The following is a 24439-nucleotide window of genomic DNA, read 5'->3' on the forward strand; positions in this document are numbered from 1 at the left end:
GTATAATACTACAGTTTTCACAAATTTTGAGTCAGGGATCAGCCATCTCTGATTTTGAGGTTGGGGTTGGTGAGGTGTCCCGACTTTCCTAGTCAGAAATCCAACTTAAGGGGGCGTTCCAGTTGAAATTTCTGACTTGGAACTTGGAAATTCCAACTTCCTATGTCAAATGGAACGCAGCCAAATGAAGGGCTCATTCTAAGGTCACGAAAACACAATTCTCATATTCAGGGGATTATAGGCTACACTAATGAAAACTGAATGAACTAATGAATTTTATATTCCATTTCTGACATATTCTGCCAATAGATCATCGTAAATGTTACACACGGGACATTTAATGAAGCTGTAGTGTAAACCTCCATCCGAAATGGTTTATTCAGTTCAAATACTTCACCTTAAATTATAATACCAGCAAAAATTAAACTTGGTCCTTTATATTTGATGCTGCCTCGATGCGGGTGTTGGCAAAACTGTACAAGTAGCTCACTCAGAGTAGCTGCACTTAATGCGTAACATGCTAAATATGTGTTAGCACTGATCACAACTTCCCCTACAGTCTGTATAGTTGCACTAAACTACACTACACGCTTACAGCATTGCAGAATCAACATTATAACCTTCTAAAGGAGGAAAGAAAAGGAGGGTAGAAACAAAGGCTTTATCGTGCCTGTTTCTGTACATTTAGCAATCATTAATTTTTAACTGGAAACAGGAAAACAGAGACGCAGGCAGGAGAAGTGAACCGCAGGCGCAGACAAGCCTCGGCAGGGCTTGAACTGCCTCTCCACCACCACCAGTTTGGTGTGGACTTTCAAGATGGATGCTTTCACCTCGATAGGTTTCTGTTTCTTTTTCGATACGGACTATACATGCGTTCATCGCTCTTGCGTGGCAACTGATGAGCTTTCATGTTAAAGCGGATTTATTTCGCGTGAAACGATAAAAATTGGATTGAAGTGGATGTTATTGTGTCTACGTGTTTGGACTGTCGGGTTATTTTTTTAACTTCCTGGTTGTCGCATTAATATGTCTTTTGAAACTGCGGATAAAGCTGAAGTTATTTTTAAAGGCTCACTGGATGCAGGATACGTGGGACTCGATTTTTGCATTGTAATGTTTAAAACCAGACACAGCTGTTATCATCGAAGGGCAAAGCGAGAACGACAGATTTCATAAGTCTTCAGCAATGGAAAGTGGGAATGGTTGTGTCTCGGGTAAAGGTGATTAGCTTTTTTCTGCCCTCGTGTAACTTTCACTAATAGAAACAGAGATTAGAATCGCTGTACTTGAGATATAAACGTACTGTTGCTGTATAATTAACGTTAGACGAAAAAAGGACGCGTGTATTAGGTTTAGTCTATCCTAGGACAGACCGTCCCAGGCTTGTGAAATAACTCGAAAACTTTTTTCCCTAGTACTAGAGAGCGGAAACGTAGTTTTCTGCATTTTCGCAAAGTCGCTTCTATGTCCTGCTGATGTTTGTATTTTTCTCCACTTTCAGGTGTATTAGTACCTGTGTCATCAACTTCTGACGTCTTTCAAAGCAATATTTTGGCTCCACTTAAAAGTGCGTACTTGTATGAGGAGTCTAAGCAGTCCTTCAGATATAAGTCTGCTGCCTTGATAAAGAATCCCGCATTGGAAGAAAAGGTCAGTCCAAATGATGTCATTAATGCAATAACTACTCCCTTCATTTAATCTTTAGCAGTCAGTACCAAACAATCTGATTTGTATATTTTGTCCTTTTACATAAGAAAACCTGGGCAATGGGGACAGTGAATGCAATAAAATAGGAACTGCCATTTAATCTTATGAGAGGAACCTAAAACATGAAATGAAAACGACATCTGATAGCTTCTAACTGATTTCTTTTTTCTTTTATATAAGTATAATGCTTTCCGAGCAAAGAGGAGACAAGTAGGGTATTCAGAGGAGGATCTGGATGAATCTTATGGGTTTTTGCTGTTTGATGATGTCAACAAGGTAAAGACTTAAAGCACAGTCACACCTAATAGAATACATGTTCCAACACATCTTCTGATCTTGCTGATATTGATATTTGTATTTGTTTAAAGGCTAATGCAATTGGAGAAACTGGTGTGCTCACTGGAAACAGCACATGCACAACTCTGGGAGATCCCTCAAATGGTAAATTAATGATATGTGATTCCCCCCCCCCCCCCCATGCTAAACCAGGAGTGAGATCACAGTGACATTTTAGTATCTACAACTCAGCCATGAACAAGCAGATAGGTTCTATTTCTATTCGCATTAGTACACAACAAATGTTGTAACAAAGTTAGATGTACTTACTGGTTATTTGATTCCTTTCTTGTTCATTTTAAGAATTTTATCCCAAGGTTTTGCCTTGATTGCCATATCCATTGTTCAAGCATGCATCCTGTCCGTTATATTTGTAGTGCAGACAAAGGAATAGTCCATGTTTAGTGTGTGGTGCCCTGCTGCTTTTAAAAGTGAAAGCAAGTTGAATGTATGAATCTATACAAATGAAAGTGGAAGAATGTCGGATGTGAAACAGAAACTATGAGTTGGTTCACAGCATTTCAGGATATGAAGTTGTAAGGGAGCATAAAGAAAATGAATTCAGAATGTAATGACTTTCACTGTACATTGCAGCATGGATCTCATTTATCTCTAACATGTACCCCTTAAATTTGTTTGTCTTTATAACTTCAAGTTTGAAATGTTGCCTCTCAAAAAATGTGTTATCTCTCTACCCACTCTAGGCTGTGATAAATGTGGAAGTTATCAGGTATAAACATTGGTCAAAGTCCATTTTATGGAGCTGTTTTTCTTCAGTAGTATGAAACCACACTGGAGTGGCACATGAAAACAAGAGCTCCATTGTGTCGCATGTCATTGAATATAGAAGTGTTGCACAAGATTAATCTGTGTTTTACTTCACATCCTGTGCCTGTTTTGATATTTTAGTTCCTGTGCAGATTGCAGGGGTACTGAAACAGTTTCCTTCAAACACCTTCTCATAACAGACTCATGAAATCTAAATATTAGGACTGCATTTCTTATTGACTTATGGACACATTTGGAAAGGTCATACTGTTAGTAGTTTTATTTTCTAATATGTTGTAGTGTTCTTACAGCACAATGCTGGTGAAGGAGAGGAGAATACTCACTAGACCTGCCAAACCAGTTATTTGCAGTTTGTTTAGCTTCCTACGTTCAGATTTCCAAGTTACTGTTCTACATTACTCAAAGAACATTCCTGAAGGTCACTCATTGTCAAGTGTCTATCTATCCTCATTCATGTTTCAGTGCATTTTTAATTCTACTTTTTATATTTTAACATGAGGTTTGAAGATCTATTGAAAATAACTAGATTTTGTTTTGTTTTTTTCAAAAAACTGGTCCTCGCTTAAGTGGCTTTTAGTGTGGAAGAAGCAACACCCACCCTAAATCCTTCAGCCAACTGGTGTCAGACTCATCTCAATCAAGCTAACAAGATCCCAAATGTCTTACTTTAAGATACATATGAAGTAGTGAAACAAGCTTTTAAGAACCTATAATTTAGTTGTAGAACTTCTAAAATCCATAAAGCTTACTGATTTACAACAATTTGCGTGGTTACTTCTGAGGTAAATTCAGTTTTGGTCTACAGTGCCCAAAGTAGGCTACCGTGTTCACCTGTTGACAGCTGTGACAGATTCATCGATCAGGGTGTGGCCTTGCTGCTGTCGGAGTGTAAGGTGGAAAAGCCACTTTGAGTTAAACATTGTAGTTTTTCCCCAAATCTCAGCAAATGAGCCTCTCTGTGTTTATTTTTAGCTAGCCATGAATTAAGTTAACAGTTTTCTATGTTTACTCAGGTGTTTACATATCAATGTACTCTGACTGTTTGGATCTAAATCGCTGGTATCATGGGAAATCTGGATATATTGCCATCATCAGGCTGACAAAGGTATTGAAGAGTAAAATATAGTTGTTTGAGATAGACAGCCATTGTGTTTTTTTCATTCATAGAAAACAAAGTATGAACAAAATCATTGTCCTTTTGTTACCAACAGGGTAGAGTTAAACAGGTCTCAGAGAACTACACCCAGAATTTCACTGCACCCACTGAGGGCTTTGACTGTCATGTGTCAGAACAGTGGCCTTCAGTTTCAGCCAAAACCAGCTCCTTCCTTGCCTTCGAGAGAACCCAGGTAAAAAGAGTCACCTGACTGTTGATGAAGATCATACAGTACAGTTATTCCTACTCTCCACCCCACTGTTGCATAGAGCTACAAATGCACAGAAAATTTAGATGCATGTAAATTAAAAAAAAAAAAAAAAATTACAGTATTGTAATACAATAAAGTGTCCCTTGTTGTAATGCCCACATGTTGTGGTGGTTGTGCCATCTATGTGTATTTCTTACCTGTCCGTGTGTAGACGGTTCCTTCTGAGCACAATGTTGTTGAATACATTAAAGTGTACATGCTAAGAAGAAAATTTTTTTGACCTTGCAGTATTACATGTACGAACTGCTGGAAGATGGAAGCAATCAGACGACTCAATCTCCCAGCGCTGCATGTCCTTTTGCCATTGTATCATTTTCATATACGGATACCAAATCAACACTTATAGCATCACAGGAGAAAAGGTACTATGTCCACAGCAACACATGGCTCTGTTAGGCCATGTGCTTGATCAAACACCATTTCATACAATTTGAGAACATTTAATTCATATTGATTAATTCTTTCCTGGTTTCCTTTTTTCAGTGAGGAAAAAAAACTGGGTAAGTAATGTGTAATTAATAGCAAACCTGATATGGTTTCTCCATATGTACATTACATATTGCTGTCAAACAAATACAAAAGCCCTGCTATGAGGTAGTTCAGCCAAATAAACGTGTCATTTGGACCACTGTTTAAAGAATACACCGATCAGCCATAACATTAAGACCACATGCCTAATATTGTGCAGGTCCCCCTTTTGCTGCCAAAACAGCCCAGACCCGTCAAGGCAAGGACTTCACTGGACCTCTGAAGGTGTGTTATGGTATCTGGCACCAAGACATTAGCAGCAGATCCTTTAAGTCCTGTAAAGCCTAGTTCACGCTATACGATATTAAGCCCGATTTGCAAGTCGCTGAGCTAGCCGACCATCTGGCTGTGATCGGGGGCAAATCAACGAACGAACCAGCATCAACTTTTTCAGCAATTTGACTACAGTAGTTTGTCTGTTGGATCGGACCACACAGGCCAGCCTTCGCGCCCCACACACATCAATGAGCCTTAGCCGGTTCACCGCTTTTCCTTCCTTTGGACCACTTTTGATAGATACTGAACACTGCAGACCAGGAACAGAGCTGCAGTTTTGGAGATGCTCTGACCCAGTTGTCTAGCCATCACAATTTGGCCCTTGTCAAAGTCGCTCAGATCCTTACACTTGCCCATTTTTCCTGCTTCTAACACATCAACTTTGGGGTAAAAATGTTCACTTGCTGCCTAATGTATCCCACCCACTGACAGATACCGTGGTAACGACATGATAAGTGTTATTCACTTCACCTGTCAGTGGTCATAATGTTGTGGCTGATGGGTGTATGCCATTGCAACAAATCCACAGCAATATACTAATAAAAGTATCTTACTCCATTTAAATCATGGGAGTGTTTTATTTGTCAGTGATTTGTATATGAACATATTTAATTTACTGAAATTTTTTTATTTTTTGCAGTTTGTCATTACTTTCCATGGAATGGTCAACTTCAAATAGGCACAAACTTCTATGATGTTGGGCTGAGGTCTACAGCAGGGGCCTTGATCCCTGCAGAACTGTAAGTTAAATGTGCTCTTTGAAAATACACACAGTATTCTTAAATTACTTTGGTCATTTGGATTATATAACCTGTTTTCTGTGTTTTGCCTTATTTTTTCCATTTAAGGCCACCAGTGGTGAATGTTGACAGAGCCATTTCTATGTTTGATCTGAGACAGCTGTTGCCAAGGGCTGTCTTTGAAACCTGCTTCTCTGGTGAAGGTGTGCTGTTAGAAAGTGTTTTATTACGCAAGAATTACATTTGCAAGGGATGTTTCAACATAATTTTGTTTTTTAAAACGCATTACTGATGAATTTGTCTCTTTGAATTTGTCTTTCAGTCTTTCTGGATGGCTTATACTACAGTATGTTTGAGTTGGTTTCTTCTAAGGCAGAAGAAAGCAGCTCACTATTTCTGCTTCTGTGGGAGATAAAGGAGAAAGATGTTGTGAGTTTCTGTTTATTATCAACCTTTGAGACTGTAGAGCTTAGTCATTCCTTCCATAAAATGTCAAAAGTAATCACACATACCCATGCACATTTATCAGCACCCAAGTGGTGTTTTATTCAGTGTGGACAGTCGGAAACCTGAAGTATTCCATTTAAACTTTACATCTGCTGATTGGTATCAAGAGTTACTTGAACAATAAATTGATTGTAATAATTGTCATTAATAATTTTTCTGTTGTTTCAGTTGGTCTACTTTCAATGTCAGTTTGCACTGCATAATAATATGTTGAATTTTACTTGCTATCCAACATCTAAAAACCATACCTGACGCTCATTTTTGCACAGGCTCTCACTATTCCGCTTAAGGATAGTGGTTTTCTTATCTTGTTGCACTCCTCCCATTTCCTCACATATGATGGTAAGATATAAAAATTACTATTATGTTGTCTGTCTTACAACAAAACAAATTTTGTCTCATTAAAAACAAAAATTCAGCTTCATATCAGCCATGTATCTTTTGTGCTTTTTTCCCCCAAGATACTGGGTCCAGTGCAGCTGAGGTCCTGCAATGCATGTTTGTGTTTCCAAGCTCACGAGTTATGCTGAGAGGTGATTACAGCATGTGTTTAACAGTGAATATTTCCATTTGATCTGTTTCTCACATTACTTAAATGAAATGACATTTGCCCTGCTCAGTCGCACTTTTAAACAAGTATTCTTTCTTGATTTATCACAGACACAAAATTTGGACAGAGAAAATCTGCCATGTCATCTGAAATCCTGCGGGTTCTACCGGTACTAAGTTATGCAGAGGGCGAAGTTGAGAAAACACCCATTGACCCAAGTGAAGAACTATGTGAAGTTTTGGCGCAGCATATGCAGAGTTACGCAGCACTGATAAATCCTGGGTTGGCATTAAGTCCCTCTAGGGAAGTCAGCATCTTTCCAGATCAGTATGATGTGCCGGATGCCCACAAGCACCTCTACTCATCCCCGGAGTGGACTAACAGGGCATGGCAGAGCTTCACATCATACCTGAGCAAACCAGTCTCTTTTCAACTGCCAATGTCCAAGGCTTCAGAAATCCTGAAGGCTGGACAAGAGGAGCGAATAGAAGACCTTGATGATGATGTCTACATCTGTCTGTCATCTCCTGAGGAGGCACCAGCCAATTCTGTTAGCATGGGATCAGAAGATCAGTGGACAGGCCAGAAGTCGCCTATAAATGAGACTGTAGACAGTTGTGTAACAAGTGCTGAAGCACAAGTTGACTTAACAGTTGTGTCTCAAAATGTTGTACCAGAGGTTTTGCAAGCTGGAGATACAACCAACGACCTGACTTTGTTGATCAAACCTGATGATATGGTGGCAAAAGATCTCCTGACTCCCTCTACATCAGATGACCTTCCAGCAGAGCTGATTGTCAGCATCACTTCGGCAGAGCAAACTGTCACTGAGAGTTTAAGTGTGGACAATACAGACTCTGCAGTAAAGCACAATGACTTTCAGCTGTCTGGTTTTTCAACAGCCAAATTACAAACAGCTGGAGTAAACTCTCTGAATGGTGAAACAGTTAAAACCAAAAAGCTTTTGGATTGCTCTGAGATCACCAGTCCCACAAAAGCAAAACGTAGAAAACGACGCAGGGGACATTTCAAAGGTCGGAAAAAGGTAACTAAAGCCTGTGTTGAAACTCACAGTTTACAAACAGTCGAAATAGCCGTGGAGGAAGACAACTTGAAGAGCCAGGAGGAAGACCAGGCCAAGGAATCATCAGACCACCCACAGTTGATTAATCAAAATATTGATTGGAGGAAAGTACAAAGACGAAAGCTATCGTCAAATAATAAAAAAGTGCGATCTGCTGTAGCAGAGGATAAAAAATCCGACCCTGGACAAGAGAGCTTGGAAAGCACCGTTTTTATGGAACTTGAAGCTTGTCCTTTGAGGAGGAAAACGGAGCGCTGGGACTTGAAACCGGTTACCAGCGAATGTGGAAGAATCTTGGTTCCCTTTGGCTCTGCAGATATTGCTGATCAGATTAAGTCTTTAAAGGATAAGATTAAATATACAAAAGATGAACAGTGCCCTGAAAATATGTTGGTTGATGCCCCTGTGAATGCTCATGACACAGTCAGAATGGAGCAAGATTCTAGCACTGCTTCAGAAACAGCAGTGGATGAAACAGAGGCCACAACATCCAAAGATGAAGGGAACCATCTTCAAAATGTTGGTTTCAATGACATTAATCTTGAACAAAGCACTTTGAGACAGTCGGATAATGGCAATGGTTCATTGATTTTGAATCCAGAGAGAAGGGAGCATTCTTCAAAAAAGGATAGCACAGACACGCCTCCATTCTCGGAAGCAGTTAAAGAAAAACATGCTGATACCCTCTCCTCAGAAAAGGGTAGAACAAAGGGTGAATTTCTGTTGAATAAACTAAAATCGGTTCTTCTAAGGGGAAAGAGAAAAACGGGTCACCTTGTGTTAGAGGAAACAACTGCTGATACTACCCAAGATTCTGGGCCTTGTCCCAAGATGAGCAGAGTTGACTCAGACACTGGGGTGCTGAAGACTAATGATTCAATTCCGAGTGTCCCGAATACCAATTTGGGTGTCAAGGAAGAGGCAAGGATGTCAGTTGATCCTCTTTTTGCATATGCCCTAGGCCTGACCCCTAAAGAGACACCAGAGAAGATAAAGAAAACTGAAGGTCAGGACACTCAACAAAGGAAAGACGTATCAGAGACACAAGAACAAACCATTCCTGACAAACAACCTGAAGTCATTCAAAGACCTCTATCAATGTTTCCAAGAAGGGGTAGGATTAAAACACTCAAAAAGCATCAAGGCATCTCTGCAGAACATGTTAAAAAGAAATGTAAGTTTGTTTTTTGTGTATGTCTAAAACTTCTTCAGTATTGTGTATGACATTGAAACTGACTTACCCTTTTCTTGGCTCTGTCTCTTCTGCAACTATCCTTAGCATGCTAGCAATTTGCTTTGCTATGTATTTCTAGTTCTTAATTTGCTTTTGCTCTTGCTTATGCTGCATTTTGCCAGTCCTATGCATCTGCACCCAAAGTGACATTATTGGCTTAATAAACCAATCTCTGTGTTTGAAACAATGGCATAGTTTACTGGTTAGTGACAAGTTCCTATTAGTGTATTGGTATATTTTATTTTTTAAATGCTTTCAATGTGCTACTTTCTATTTTCATGCAGTTTCTCTTTTTTCTCCTCTGTTTTGTCTTCACAGGGTGGTTGCATTTTCAAACCCCAGCTTCTTTTGCAAGTGAAAAACTCAAAAACAAAGAGTGTACTAGGGATAATTCTGTCAGGAACCCTGTTAAGGAAAAAATGAACAGTGCTTGCTCATCTACAGATGCTTTGAACTTACTTGCTGACTTGGCACTCGGTGCCAGTAATGACCAGGTTCCACCACAACCAGACCCAGCACTTGAGAGAAAGCCTGAGACAAGTTTGAAGAAGTGTGACCTTACAAAAGATGTTACCAGTGCTGAACAAGAGTCAGTTCTTCATGCTCTGCTTAAACAGCCTGCTGCTAGACCCATTCAGTCTCTTGATTCTCCTTCACCAAGCCATCTTGTGGGAGGCAGTGAATTGGTTGATTTGGTATCTAAAGAACATGCTTACTCATTGCCCCCATCTTCTTTTCTACTATTGGGTTTGTCAGGTACACCCTTGCAGATATCCCCTTTAAGTGGTTCTACCAGACTGCTGCATCATCACCAGACAATGTATGGCGATGGAATAAAAACACTACAACCCTCTGTCTGTCAGGAAGACCGCAGTGAACACCACATGATTCCAGAATACCTGAGTAAACGCATGGTACGCAGAAGAAAGTTCAGGCACTCCCGTACCTTTGATATCAAGAATGGATCTGTCCAAGTCACAAAGCAATGGAGGAGAACTATGACTTTAATCTAGACAGCAAGTTTACTAGTGACTCAAAGGATAGAGCTATCATCCGAGCCTTGCATGGGTATGTATGTTGTTTCTTATTTATTCAACGAATCTCAATATAAAAGTAAAAAATGTATTACAATTTCACATAATTTCAGTTCTATACCTGTGTTTAGTTAACAAATAGGATGACGATTTATCAATTATTCAACTGAAAGAGTTCATTTTTGTTCGTTGTACACCTTCGATAGCCCATGGGATTATTCCATTCAAGACACCAGTGAAGAGGTACAGCTCATCGTCCACATGTGGATAGGTCTGTTCTACAGCCGTTCAACAGAAAGGTTCTTTCAAATTGACTCGAACTCTATAAACTCATGTACAGAAGAGAGTGCTTTTTTGGAAATGTCCAGTGGAATAGTGTTCAAGGACAATTCATGTTCTCCTTTCCTGAGTGTAAGAGACTCTTCAGACCCTTCAATTTCAAACGCTTTGGACCTTAGCAAAAAAGTTAAGTCTGGCTTGGACGAAGAATGTGTTATTTTGGACTTGTCACAGAGAGACTCCAATGCAAAGATTGTCACTTCAGAGCCACAAGTTGACAGAAAACACTTCTGTGGTGGGTGAACTGAAAGAAGCTGGTGAACCATTGAACACGTTCAAGTCATCCATGGGACTACAGGAGGCAAGCAAATCTCAGGTTTGGTTCTAATGTTACTATTACATTACAGATAAACTATCATGTTAATGTCTTTGTCATGAATTACAGATGGTCTTTAGAATACAGAACAATTTAAGGACCCGGCTTGTGTGCTTGTCATGTAGTAATAGGCATCTGAATGGGAGTCACAAACTCAAATGCCAGCTGATTGACACTGCAAATCACCTCAGACCTTTTGGCCGGCTGGTTCGAAACAGACCTCCGACGGACATTAAGAGTTCAATTCCCTTCCCCATTTAGGTTTACTCTGTCAATGTACCAGTTTCTACCACCATCTGATATAAAGACTCTGAAATACTATTTGGCACATAGGCACAAAGAAAACCTACACACAGTCAGGACTTGTTAGTATCCTCACACCCACAAGGCCAGCACCCTGGATGACTCCAGACAAGGAGAGGCCATCTTCTATCCAGTTGTACTAAAATGAGCTACTAGTTTTCATTTGGACAAAGCCTGCACATTTGCCTGCTGCCCAAACATATACCAGACCCTTTATTCCTTTCCTTGTGGGTGGTGACACAAGAGGCCCCATCTTTGTTCGGGTTCAGACTGGCATAGTCACTTGGGGCTAGGCCCAGCTACAAAACAATCCTGTGTAGATTTCTTTCAAAGCTTGGATTTAAAGAGGTGTTATTATGCTTTTTGGCTTTTTCCCTCTCCTTTATTGAGTTATATATCTCTTTTGTGCATGTAACAGGTTTGCAAAGTGAGTTCAAAGGGAGTTCCCATCTCCCACAGAAAACACTGCTCTTAACTGCCCGAAAACAGCTCGTTTGTAGTCCAACCGTTTCCCTTTCATCCCTGTGACAACACAGCAAAATGCGCTTCATAATGCTCACCAAGCAGCTAGTCCGACACGCTCTCAAAAACAGTTGCGGCAGCACACAGTGACAAGACGTCCGCCTGCTGCCTCTTCTCTCCATTCCAAACATTAGCTACCCTCCAGTCAGTCAATGGACATAAAGTAGTTACCGTGATGTAGAGACAGAGCTCAGTTAAAACTTTATGGATGAAAGATACATTTGTTACAGATTAATAACTCACCACTCTGAAACTGTTGCTCCAGTCCATGTTGTTAAGCTGGTAAGGGAACGTATACAGCTGAACCGAAGCTGTACCAGCTTCTCAGGCGCCCCCTACTCTGCTTCTGATTGGTAAATCATCCTTAACTAGGAACTGCACACGTGCAACTCCCAACAAAGATCATGTAGAGGCAAAATGTATTACTCCATTGCTAATACGAAAGAGGAGCTGCAGTAATGTGCAGTATGACAAAAAATATGCTTTGTTTTGAAAATTAAACCATGTAAACCTGTTCTGGTACAACCCCTAAATAAGATTATGAACCTGAGCATAAAACCACCTCTTTAAGAGGGAGCCCTATATCCATATTCCAGATACAGTGGCTTTGTCCTGTTTGGCCTTTGGTGACCTTTATGGCTAATGAAGGTCTAGCACCTAACATCGCAAATAAATGTAGTATTGCAAGTTAGACAGTTTGCTGGAGTTTATTTGCAACTTTTAAACTACTCTTGCCTCTCCTACCACCTGTCTCATTAAATAGATGTGCAAAGTTTTTGTATGTTCAAAATGAGACCAGGTCAGGAACTATTGTCCATGACAACACAGCTCCCAGACGCAGGATATGCAAAGCCTTCAATCATGTTGGCATGCATACTCCTGTCAATGCAGGAATTGATTATCTGCAGGTGAAGTAAGGGTGAGCTTCAGTAATCTATCGTATCAAGATGCTGATTCCTTTGCTCTGTATTAACCATATACCAGAAAAAAGTATTGATGTTTGTATACTTAGTTCCAAGAGCCCGATGTAGTGTCATCTTGTGATATATGTGTGCCACACTCTGGTAATGTACACATTCCCCAGATGGACTGCTTATGTACTACAGGGATTTACCCAACTGAGAGGGAGTGCCTTCATGCCTATTTATTGTATTAAGGCTCTGTGCGATTGGTGGGCACAAAGTGGATGAGTAGACAGAAAAGCAGGCTCATTTAATGCCAATATGGGTACCAAAATTACCCCAATTCAGCTTTCTCTGGTTTGACATGAGTAGTGAAGATTTTTGTGGGTTTTCTTTTTGCTACAATTCTGGTTTAGTTATGACTGATGCACCTGCTGTCACCATCCTGTCCTGAGCGTGTCTGGGTTTCAGTCCTGTCTGTGTGTCTTGTTGCGGAGTCTGGGTTTTTGTTCCATGTCTGTGTTCCTTGTCCTGTGTTTTAGTTCTTGTCTTAGTGCCACTCCTGGTCGGTTTACTTCTGTGTTTTGCCCATGTCTGAGTTCTGTTTTACCTTAGCTTGTTAGTTCATTTGTGATCTGTCCGCTTGTTTATATTACTCTGATGTTTAGTGTTGAGGAACTTGTGTTTTGTCTTTTCCCCCCTCAGTAATCTGCCTGCCTGCTAGTCTCTGTTTTCCTTTATGTCTCTCCGCCTCGTTAACCCTGATCCCAGTCACCTGTGTTGCTCCTGCCCTGCTCATTAGACACTGTGTATAAATGTATGGTGTTTCTGTTCATTCCCTGTTCGGTCATTGTCTCATGTCAGTCCTGTCCTGTCGGATATCGCATGTCTGTCCTGTCGGATGTTGTGTTGCTACCCGGTTACCTGCTTTTTGGATGATACCAGTTCCTGTTCCCGTGAGTTTTGTCTTGCCTGTTTTGTGAGTTGGATAAATAAACCTTGAACTCCATCTCAGCTCACAAGTGTCTTGCGTTTGGGCTCACTCCTGCTGCACTCACCCAGCGAATGTGACACCTGCATGTCAGGCAGCAACTATCTGGCCTGATTATACTTCTATTGATGTTGACACACATTTCTAAATAGTAGGCAATGTAATATAATACACGTGTAGCTACTGTTGTAATTGTCATTTCCAGGATTCATTGTTTGAATTGCTAGTGCATCAATAGTGACCTTGAAGAATCATGGCAAAATGTTTAAAACATTGAAAACTACATTACCAGAGAGAAACAGCAGTCATGGTTTTCACAGAATGAAAGACAGTTTATATAATATGTAATTCTTATATTCTGTTTTCTCTTTCTTTTTCCAGTGTTACAAAAAGATTGTACCCTCTACAGAGATTATCAATGAGGTGAATGGTGTCAGAAGGATCTATGAAAATAATGCAACTTGTACCCCTTCACAAAAAGCTGGCCACATGGAGCACACGGTACCATCTCTTAAATGTGATAAAGCATTCATTCCTGTACAGGAAGAGATGGAAAGTGAATCCATTCAGCCAAAAAAACATGAGACTGCTTCAGGAATTGGCCACGTGTTACATGAATGCAACAATGAGAAGAAATTTATGAAAGATGGCATTGAAAATTCAGAAGCTACAGAGATGAGTTTAGGGCAAAATCATGGAAGGGGTTCTTCTAAATCCATGACAGATGAAGAGGTAGATTCCAAAAAAGAAGCAGGTGATGTAATTCATACAGGAGAGCATGATGAAGTGGAATCCAAAGATGGGGAAAACTGGGAAGTGAATGAAAAGCCATGCCAAGATGAAAAAATTATTAATAATGGTGATGATTCAACAAACGAAGAACCAGGTGTAGTCTGCAATGGAAATCTGTTGGAGAATGAGAAGTGGTTATCTAGGGAGGAACCTAAAGCAGTCTCACCAGGCAAGGCTGAAAATATTAATGAAGATGTGGATTGTTGTACAGCACATGAAGGTAAGGTGATTGAAGGTTATCATTATGGAAAAGAAGATGGACTTTGGAAAAGAAGACTGAAAGACAGTTGCGTTTCAGCTAAGGAAGGTGAAAGTAATTTGGGTCAACCATTACCTTTGATGTGTGATGGCCCAGACTCTGTAAAGATGGATTGCATCACAGAGTGTAATCACCAAGGACCATTGGAGGAGCAAACACTTCAAGCAGACAATGAAGAAGATGCCTGCAATGATGATCATTTGGAGAGACCCTGTGCAAATGGCAGTGCATTGACAGATGAACATGCCATTTCAGAAAAAGCTCATCACGCTCAAGCAGAAATGGAGCCTATTTATGATGAACATGCAGTTGAGGAAAATTCAGGAAATTACATTTGTTTGGCACATAAGCCACATTATCAGAAGGCAGCAACACCCATTTCTGATGAGGGCACCTCATTGTCTTCTGCAGCTGGGTCTATTCCCCAGACAAATGACAGTGTTGAAACAGGAAGCCAAAACAAAGTAACAGGAAACTTAATTCTAAGTAGTGATGATCTTGAAGATCAGGATACCAAATCGATTGAGGGAGAGCAAAAGGTTGGTAACACAACTCAAAAGGACCTATTTAATCATCAGTCTCATTCACCTCAATGTGAGGTTATAAACAGATGTGAAGCTGAAGTGGCATTAACTCAAAAAACTGATCTCAAAAGCAACAAACAAATGAGGTTCTGGAAAAGATCCATAGTGGGGTTGTAATTCCATTTATTGGAATAGATGCCTCTGGAGAGGATACAGTACATCCACATGACCCACACTCGCAAGGCAAGGTTGAAGAAGTTGTTCAAGGCCAGAAGGAAATACTATTCATCAGTGAAACTGTCCTACCCACAGAGGTACATAGTACATCTCAGATGTACAGTAAAAAGGCAGAACTGTCTGCTAGCAAAATATCACTGTCCAAAAAACTTGAAACTCACCAGCCAGAGGTCTTGGGAAGTGAGTCTGATGACCGGTGCCCTACCCCAACTATAGATGAGAACCCATTTGTGTACTTAACTTGTTCTGGCCCTACTGGTAGTAGCACTTCTGCTTTCAGTGGTACTGACACCTGCAAAAACATGACTGAGAAATGTGTTAGCAGAAGCTCAACACCTATAATGATGAGATGATGATGCCTCTTGAGCGAAAACTTCCCAAACCTCACCGTAGTCTTCACCCTGATCTTGAGCTAAGAACTCTTAGAGTTCTACAATGTATAGACAAGTTCCTCTCCAAATCAAACCACACTGACAAATCCAGCCAGATTGAAACAGCTGATTTGAAACGGTCTCTTGATCAAACCCCTAACACCAGCATCAAGCACATCCCTACTTTCTTAGCCCCAAGCCACACCCCAGCTGACTTTAAGGACAAGAAAATAAACAATACAAAGCCAGCAGCGGTGTCACCTTCTACCTCACAAGAACTGCACACAGAATCATCGGGTCACTTTCATTCATCACCTTTCTCTAAATTAGAGCAAGTACTTGGTGTTAGGTTGCAGCTAAAGAAAACGGACTTATCACTTCATCAACGCTATATTGGAAGAACAGATGTATTACAGGAGGAGAGCTCTGTAGGACACAGATCCTCTACCTCTACTGAATGTTTGCAAGCTGTTAAAACAAATATTGACCAAGATGAGCATAAAACAACATCACAGACAAATTTAAGTAATGAACCAAATTCATACAGTCAGCGTCCTGTCATGGCTGTAAAACCTTCTAAGAGTGAAGAAATTCAAGCCGATTGCATCTCTAAAGACAGAGAAAATGAAAACTCTGTTATGTCATGTGTATTTAAGATTAAACAACGTAAAACTCCAGTAGTCTCATACACCACACCAGCTTCCATTCTCTTGGAGAAAAAGACTCATGGAAACTCAGACTCAGAAAGTCTCATGGGAAATTCTGAAGGACTAAAAGATAAGCACAAGGCCAGGGAGCTTTCTTCCAAGAGCAGTTGGTTATCAAATGTTAGTGACGGTAAGTCTAACTCGGATAAAGCTAAATTAGTACTTCTAGATCCTTTATATCAACATGAAGGATGGGACATAAACAAATTCAACAAGATTCCTGCAAACAAATCTGCAATAACTTCCTCTAATTTTGTTAATGGAAACCAAGGTTTCTTGGAAAATAGTTTAGTTGAGAGAGTTGGGCAAACAACTAAAGAGAGCATTGAAATGGATCAGGAAGACTTTTTAGGCCCATCAACATCAGTTGCGAGTCACAAAAATGATAGCATAATAAATGACAGTCTCTTTCTGGGACCTCAAAGCTCACTTTCATGTACAGTCTATAACGCCAGTTGGATGAGATCTTATTCTTTAATAGAGCAGCTTTCTCAGAGGTGCCTACAAGATGACCTCACTCTGGCATCAATGGAACAGGAGTGCCTGATCTTCTCCGAACAAATGAAACAGCTTTTGAAAAGGAGTAAGATGGGACCCATCCGCCCACTGAATGCACATGATAAATTGAATTTGTCTTGCTCCAGTCCTGTGACTGTTCACTTTTCCAGTCTAGAAGAGCAGGAGGATTTGGTGGATCACTTGGATGTACCATCACTTGTTGGACAAAAAATTAAGGTAGACATGTCTGACAGGAAATACCCGACAGACACAACAGAGGAAGAAAAGGCTTTGCATCCTCAAAACCTATCTCAAGGTACCGGCAACCCAATGGAACATGCTGGAGTTTCTGATGTGACTGCAGAATGTGCCAGGCAGTACGAAGCAATGATGAAGGATGTTTGTGCTGTCAAAAAGGTCCCACCTAGACCTAAACACTTAAGAATGGATAGAGGTTACTCAAAGAATGAACCATCCACAAGTAACCATTTTGACTTCTGTGATCAAATGAAGAGAGAGATGGATGAGAGTTTTCGCAGCAATCTGAATTCCGTCGTGAAGAAATCCTGTAAAACGAAGTACAGATTCTACATACTGGTGACGTCAGATGCTGCCTTCTTTGAGGAAACCAAGGTAAGACGAGTTTTCAACCAAATTCCAATGCAGATTTTCTATTAACTATTTATTAACTATACTGTTTATAGCCTGCATTCCTTAACCAATTAAAGTGATATGCCGCCTAAAGTATTTTTTGATAATGTAACACTTACTCAGTGGCCAGGAAAGGAAAATAAGAGAGAAATCTGAATTTACGGTCACATGTTTAGTGAAGATAAAGGCAAATGAACAAACATCACATAAGGTGGTAATTTGAACTTGAGTGACTAGTCAAACCAACCTTTAGTTTGCAGGCTAGATTGAAAATTAGCTGCTGAGCTGCAGCACATTAAAAAGCATGTAAATGTACTTGCAAATATTAGTTTTGGGTGTTTAGATGCTGGTGTGGTCTTTACACTTCAATACCACTGCTTACAAAACACTGTCTGTCAATGGCTGGTAAGCTTCAGCCCAAGATGGCTTACATTGGCTGTATTCAAAACCGCCTACTACACTATAGTATGTTCTGATTTGTAGTATGTAGTGTGCAGTATGCAAACAAAAGCAAAATCTTCAGTATGCCAAAAATACCCGGATGTTGTACTGATTCGGAAAATATTTCCAAAATGCATTGAATCAGTCTACCTCACTTACTGTGTCCCATAATGCAAAGGGCTAGAACGGTCACGACAACCAGTATTTTTTTAAATGTTATTTAATCAGGTAGTCTCAACAACCGGTCATTGTTGAAATCACAAGGGGTGGACAAGGAGGAATCTACTGTCTTTGATAATAAAAAATATAACTCATTAGATTTAAGTTCTGTATGTCGTGTTGTTTTCTTGTTGACAGCTTGCTAAGTAACTTAACTTTAACTTAAGCATTATGGCCTTTTGTGTAGTAGGACAAATTCAGCTAACAATAAAGTTACGTATCTTCCATATGTTCTCCTAACACAAGATTAAATTAGAAAAAAATGTTATTAGTGGTAATTATATTTGTTCTATTGTTTACTTCTGCTCTCCAAAACCAGAAACTGGCAGTATGTAGTACTGCAGACTACAATCACTGGAAGTATGTAGTAGGCGGTTCTGAATACAGCCATTGTCTCTCATTCCTCTGCCTCAGTCTGCCAGGTGCTGTCAATCAAACACAGACATTAACATCCTATGCTGTACCACTGGGACGAAAATGAGCATTTCTGATATTTACAAAAAAAAAAAACTTTTTCCTTCATAACAGAGAAAACTGCAAACATTTTACTGCTCTTTTTCAAGCCTATGGGGTTTCGTGTTTTCATAATCAAAATGTAGTGTTTTCACTACATTCTTTCACTTCTCACCCCAGAGCCCCAGTGTTTCTTTTCTGTTGTTCATTTGCTGCAGTAAACTGTTGTTGATTTGTAAAGCAACTGGTAATACATCTCAATACTTCCTGCATGTGCTTCACATGAAATGTGTTTGAATGTTAAGGGAGAGGGCCAATCAGATGCTTCCCTGATAGCATTGCATGATGAATGTGTATAGGCATCTGCCTGTATTTCTCAGCATTGAGGAGTCCATTAATTCTGACCAAATTCCCAACTCCGTTTGCAGAAATGCAGCCCCAAACTACAAGGAATCTTCACCAGGCTTTACTGTTGCCTGCAGACAGTCATTCTTGTACCGCTCTTCAGACATTTGGCAAACAAACTGCCTTCTGCTACAGCCAAATATTTCAAATTTTGATTCAATAGTCCAAGTCACCTGCTGCCATTTTTCTGCATCCCAGTTCCTTACCTCGATGTTGGAGGTATATTTTTGGCCTTTTTTGGCCACAATTCTTCCAAGAAAGCCACTCCTGATCAGACTTCTCCGGACAGCAGATTGGTGTACCAGGGATTCAGTTAATGATTGTGTTTCAACCTACATATTGAATTGGTGATCATTAGCACGAGTTAGCAAATATAATCTATTAACGTCTATTTTTGAAAAGCATTCTTTCGCTGCTACTATATCCTCCTCATCCAACTACGATCAATCATGAACACACGTTTTGTCCTTCACTTATTGCTTATTGAACGAGCCACTAAACAAACATTCACCAGAGAAAAGTTCACTGCTAACTTTAGTGTGCAGGCTAGATTGAAAATTAGCTGCTGAGCTGCAGCACATTAAAAAGCATGTAAATGTACTTGCAAATATTAGTTTTGGGTGTTTAGATGCTGGTGTGGTCTTTACACTTCAATACCACTGCTTACAAAACACTGTCTGTCAATGGCTGGTAAGCTTCAGCCCAAGATTGCTTACATTGGCTGTATTCAAAACCGCCTACTACACTATAGTATGTTCTGATTTGTAGTATGTAGTGTGCAGTATGCAAACAAAAGCAAAATCTTCAGTATGCCAAAAATACCCGGATGTTGTACTGATTCGGAAAATATTTCCAAAATGCATTGAATCAGTCTACCTCACTTACTGTGTCCCATAATGCAAAGGGCTAGAACGGTCACGACAACCAGTATTTTTTTAAATGTTATTTAATTATTTAATCAGGTAGTCTCAACAACCGGTCATTGTTGAAATCACAAGGGGTGGACAAGGAGGAATCTACTGTCTTTGATAATAAAAAATATAACTCATTAGATTTAAGTTCTGTATGTCGTGTTGTTTTCTTGTTGACAGCTTGCTAAGTAACTTAACTTTAACTTAAGCATTATGGCCTTTTGTGTAGTAGGACAAATTCAGCTAACAATAAAGTTACGTATCTTCCATATGTTCTCCTAACACAAGATTAAATTAGAAAAAAATGTTATTAGTGGTAATTTATATTTGTTCTATTGTTTACTTCTGCTCTCCAAAACCAGAAACTGGCAGTATGTAGTACTGCAGACTACAATCACTGGAAGTATGTAGTAGGCGGTTCTGAATACAGCCATTGTCTCTCATTCCTCTGCCTCAGTCTGCCAGGTGCTGTCAATCAAACACAGACATTAACATCCTATGCTGTACCACTGGGACGAAAATGAGCATTTCATTATTATATTTACAAAAAAAAAACAGAGAGAAAACTGCAAACATTTTACTGCTCTTTTTCAAGCCTATGGGGCTTCGTGTTTTCATAACCAAGAAACACATTTTTGGTGGGGTATCATTAACTAAATATAACTAAAGTGGGGTTTAAAAGAGGTTATGACTGACACTCATATATTCCCATATATCAGCTTACAACTTAATCATTTGTCTTTTTTAAAGTAATGTCTTGTTGTTGTTGTTGTTGTTGTTGTTGTTGTTGTTGTTGTTGTTGTTGGTTGATATTAAGAGGTCACTGAGGAGACATTAAGTAGGAATCAAATGAATGCTGAATTCAGTGATATCATACAGTCCTTTAATAACCCATGTACATACTCCCCAGATATACTATAGCAAGTTAAGAGAAGGGACTAATTTTTAATGTTAAAGCCTGTTAATGGAAAATGGCTTTTAAAGTTTGGATAATCTCTCCTTGGTCTTCAAAAGGCACAGTTGGAGGCAGAAGGCCATACTGCTGTACAGCCATCTGAGTTCTTCCTGGGTGAGGATAGTTCTTCATCGCTACTCATCATCCTCAGGAATGAAGACATTGCAGAGCACATTTGTGAGGTAATTGATCAGCTGGTGAAAAAGATAAAGACAGGACTTTTGCAGTAAACAATCAGGAATTAATGACTCTGCCGCCTTCTGTCAGGTCCCACATTTGCTCAACCTGAAGAAGTCGCCAGGTGTGCAGTTTGCTGGAATTGACGAACCAGATGATGTTGTGAATCTTACCCATCAGGAGCTCTTCACCAGGGGTGGTTTTATAATGATCGACAGAGCAGCACTGGAGTCCCTCAGCCTTTGTATGTGCACTTTCAACGGAGTACCAGCTTTATTGTTGTTCTCTTTTAATTCATCCCAATTTAACTCATGATGTCTACTTTGTATGAATCTTAAGGCAACATGAAAAAATTGTCAGAAATCTTGCAAGAGCTAAGCAGAACGGGGAAGTGGAAATGGATGTTGCACTACAGAGACAGCCGTCGGCTGAAAGAGAATGCAAGGTAGGATCAATGTTGAAAAATAACTACAGAAAAGCTCTTGTTGCTCACTTCCCTCAATAGCAGGTTACAGGTATTCTAATAGCTGGTCTTTTATGTAAGTTTTGATTTGCTAGCTTTTCCAAAAGCTAAATCACATACACACACGCACAACAACAAAAAATCAATAAAGAACAGGTAATAGAACAAGCCCAACAAAACACATCTATACATAGAAGTATCACAAAAGAACAGAAGTACAATAAGAAAAACAAAGAAAAAGTGGCAATGAGTAAAGTTAAATGAGATGGCACATTTTAATTATTGGCAAAAATTACATTTCAAAATAAATTAGGAATATTTACTATGTTATGTTTATTTCTTTATATACAACATATTACAAAATTGACCAAACTTCATAAAACTTTCTTTAGTAATTATTAGTCCTTGTAGAGATTGATAGATTCATAATATATGTCACCAGGTAGTTTAACCAGAAAAGTCAGGCTTTGTCTGACATCCAATTGCAGAGAACGATCCTTGGAAGTGCCACTAAAGCCTGCCAGTGCAAGTCCAAATTCTTGTTTGGGTACACTTCTTGGTAGGAGAGACCTCTCTTCTAACAAGCACAGCTGGGAGATTTTGGCAATGGTTTATACAACCACCCTCCAAGACTTTTAATTACTTGTTTCCAGAAAGGAGAGACAAAAGAACATTCCCTCATCAAATGAAGTAGCTGCTTCATTTATCTATGAGGCTATTTTTATTAAGTATACTGGTGTATAATATGTGTATAATTTTGTAGTGTGTAAATTTGCCCACTGCATATCTAACAGACCTCCTACCATCAGGCCCTATCTCCATGTATCCTCTCGATCTATTTCCCAGATTTTCACAGTTTGCTATATTGCTTTTATTAAAAACTGATGCTGATTGTGCACTTTATATAAACCTTTCTGTTAAAATCTTGTCTATCTGAACATTATGTTTGCTCTTCCCACATCCAGGTTGAGTGCAGAGGCAAAAGAGAAGAAGCACTTCCTAAACTGGTGCCAAGAAGCTGGAATAGTGGAGGTGCTGCCTTACCATGAGTGTGACCTCACGTCAAGAGATCAGCCTGACTATCTCACATGTTTGGTCCATTTGCAGGTCCAGAATATATCAGCCCGTTACCCTGTTTTTATTACAGGTGAGAAACTACTGCACAAATACATTAATTGTACATTTACATTCAATGAGTCACATGACACTGTGGTTTATCTTGAAGATGTTGTTTTCATGATTTAATATATAATTAAGCCTGACTGCTTTCAGTGCTTAATTGGACTTAATTGGACTTTTTTTTAAATCCCCAAAAGTCACATGCCTTTGGTGTGGGAGATCTGGATAAGATTCCCACTGTGACACATACACCAATGTTTCCCTGAGGAAGACACTTAACATTTAACATATAGAAATTCCAAGTCTCTTTGGAGCGTCAGCTAAATGTGTAAATGCAAATGTGGCTTAACATGTAACCGTTTTAGTTCATGTAGAGTGCAAGGAATGACATGTTTTTCTTATTCTTACAGATACAACAACAGACAGCACATTTGGAAAGAATGGAATTTTAACAATGACTGCAAACTCTTTCCTGACATGTTCTCCAAGCAAAACATTTACAGTCTGACCTGGAAATATTAAGATGGACAAAATTCATTTGTGCTTATTTAAGGTACCCAGCAGTCAGAAACTCACTGAATACACGGAGAAACCAGTAATTAACCAGTAATGGTGATTTCAAACATACTATATATTATTGTTTAGGTTCAGCTCTTTTGTATGCAGTAATCTTAATATTTTTCTTTTTTTATTCAGTTAATGAATATAGGGACAAAAATTCCAATATACTGGCAGGTGAATTGTATATACTGTATTTGTATTGTAAATTGTAAACATAAAGATCATTTTTTGTCACATTTTGTATATTTTGTCTTTTCCCTGACAATCCTGACTTTATACAGTTGTAGCACAAGCATTAGTAGTGTTTGTTTAATTATTACTTTTTGTGTTCAAAGTTTTGGTCTCTTTTTAGATAAAAATAATACTTTTTCCAAGCCTTGCAACAAAGCTAAATTAGGCTGTTCAAAGTGGTGTGTTTTTGACATTTATGTATACTACTGTACACTGTTATGTTAGACAGTGATTCTTAACTCATGAGTGTTAAATTGTTTGAACAACAAGTTAACATCATCACTAAGTTCTAAACATGTTAAGTTATCATTGCATTCACAATGTTCAGTGCAATGACTGAAAATAAATAGTTTTTCTATATTAACAATCGTCATACTGGTTGAAACATCTGCTCTTCCTGACTACAATGTGTTCACACTTACCACCCTTACAGCAAAAAGACCTACAACATTGTTTACAATGGAAGGATGATGTGCACCCCATCTTGCTGTAAAAGGAATCTTCTCAAATAAGTCTTTACACAACTAAAAAATGAATGTAGGCTTGAATGTAAACTTGGTTTTGGCAAGGAAAATCAAGTTAATCTGTTCTCTATGTGCATGTAGAGGTATTTATTATGTTATGGATCTCCTACCATAATTTATTTTAATCTTGTTTCTCTTTCAGCCTTGCAACTCCGCTAAAATTAAAATTGACAGTGAATGAATGAAAACAAAGTGAAATCTGACTGGTGTGAGATGTAGTATTCTAAGTAAATAGCCAGGATGTAAATGTATGCACAGTCAAATAATAACAGTGTGTGTTGATAAAGTGACACATAAAAGTATGACGAAAGAACTTTATTTAACCAGGAGAGGGCCTCACTGAGAATAAAGAT

The 24439-nt window shown here is 39.2% G+C and overlaps 2 protein-coding genes across 4 annotated transcripts; both read left to right on the top strand.

Moving 5' to 3' along the window:
- Window positions 1–670: 670 nt before the first annotated feature.
- LOC119893670 (protein TASOR-like) lies at window positions 671–14423 on the top strand. Of its 3 annotated transcripts, none has more exons than XM_038705977.1 (17): window positions 671–1217; window positions 1505–1653; window positions 1891–1986; window positions 2079–2151; window positions 3849–3940; window positions 4047–4184; window positions 4491–4624; window positions 4746–4762; window positions 5707–5806; window positions 5915–6009; window positions 6129–6235; window positions 6583–6655; window positions 6775–6846; window positions 6974–9121; window positions 9500–10249; window positions 10422–10870; window positions 13970–14423. In XM_038705977.1, exons 1-15 carry the CDS (start codon window positions 1190–1192, stop codon window positions 10192–10194), a joined length of 4017 nt encoding a protein of 1338 aa, XP_038561905.1. In that variant the 5' UTR covers window positions 671–1189; the 3' UTR covers window positions 10195–10249; window positions 10422–10870; window positions 13970–14423. The 3 variants fall into 3 exon arrangements, with proteins under 3 accessions (XP_038561905.1, XP_038561904.1, XP_038561906.1); XM_038705976.1 differs by having other exon boundaries at window positions 672–1223; XM_038705978.1 differs by having other exon boundaries at window positions 672–1223; window positions 9938–10249.
- Window positions 14424–21049: 6626 nt separating this feature from the next.
- On the top strand, window positions 21050–23933 carry LOC119893675 (protein TASOR 2-like). The gene is made up of 5 exons (XM_038705983.1): window positions 21050–21193; window positions 21279–21432; window positions 21528–21633; window positions 22617–22798; window positions 23181–23933. The coding sequence occupies exons 2-5, from the start codon at window positions 21396–21398 to the stop codon at window positions 23276–23278; spliced, it is 423 nt and encodes a 140-aa protein (XP_038561911.1). The 5' UTR covers window positions 21050–21193; window positions 21279–21395; the 3' UTR covers window positions 23279–23933.
- Window positions 23934–24439: the final 506 nt, after the last annotated feature.

Source organism: Micropterus salmoides, unplaced genomic scaffold, assembly GCF_014851395.1.
Source record: "Micropterus salmoides isolate LMB-PRFRI ecotype aquatic unplaced genomic scaffold, ASM1485139v1 Ms_hic_scaffold_8, whole genome shotgun sequence".
NCBI classification, from domain to species: domain Eukaryota; kingdom Metazoa; phylum Chordata; class Actinopteri; order Centrarchiformes; family Centrarchidae; genus Micropterus; species Micropterus salmoides.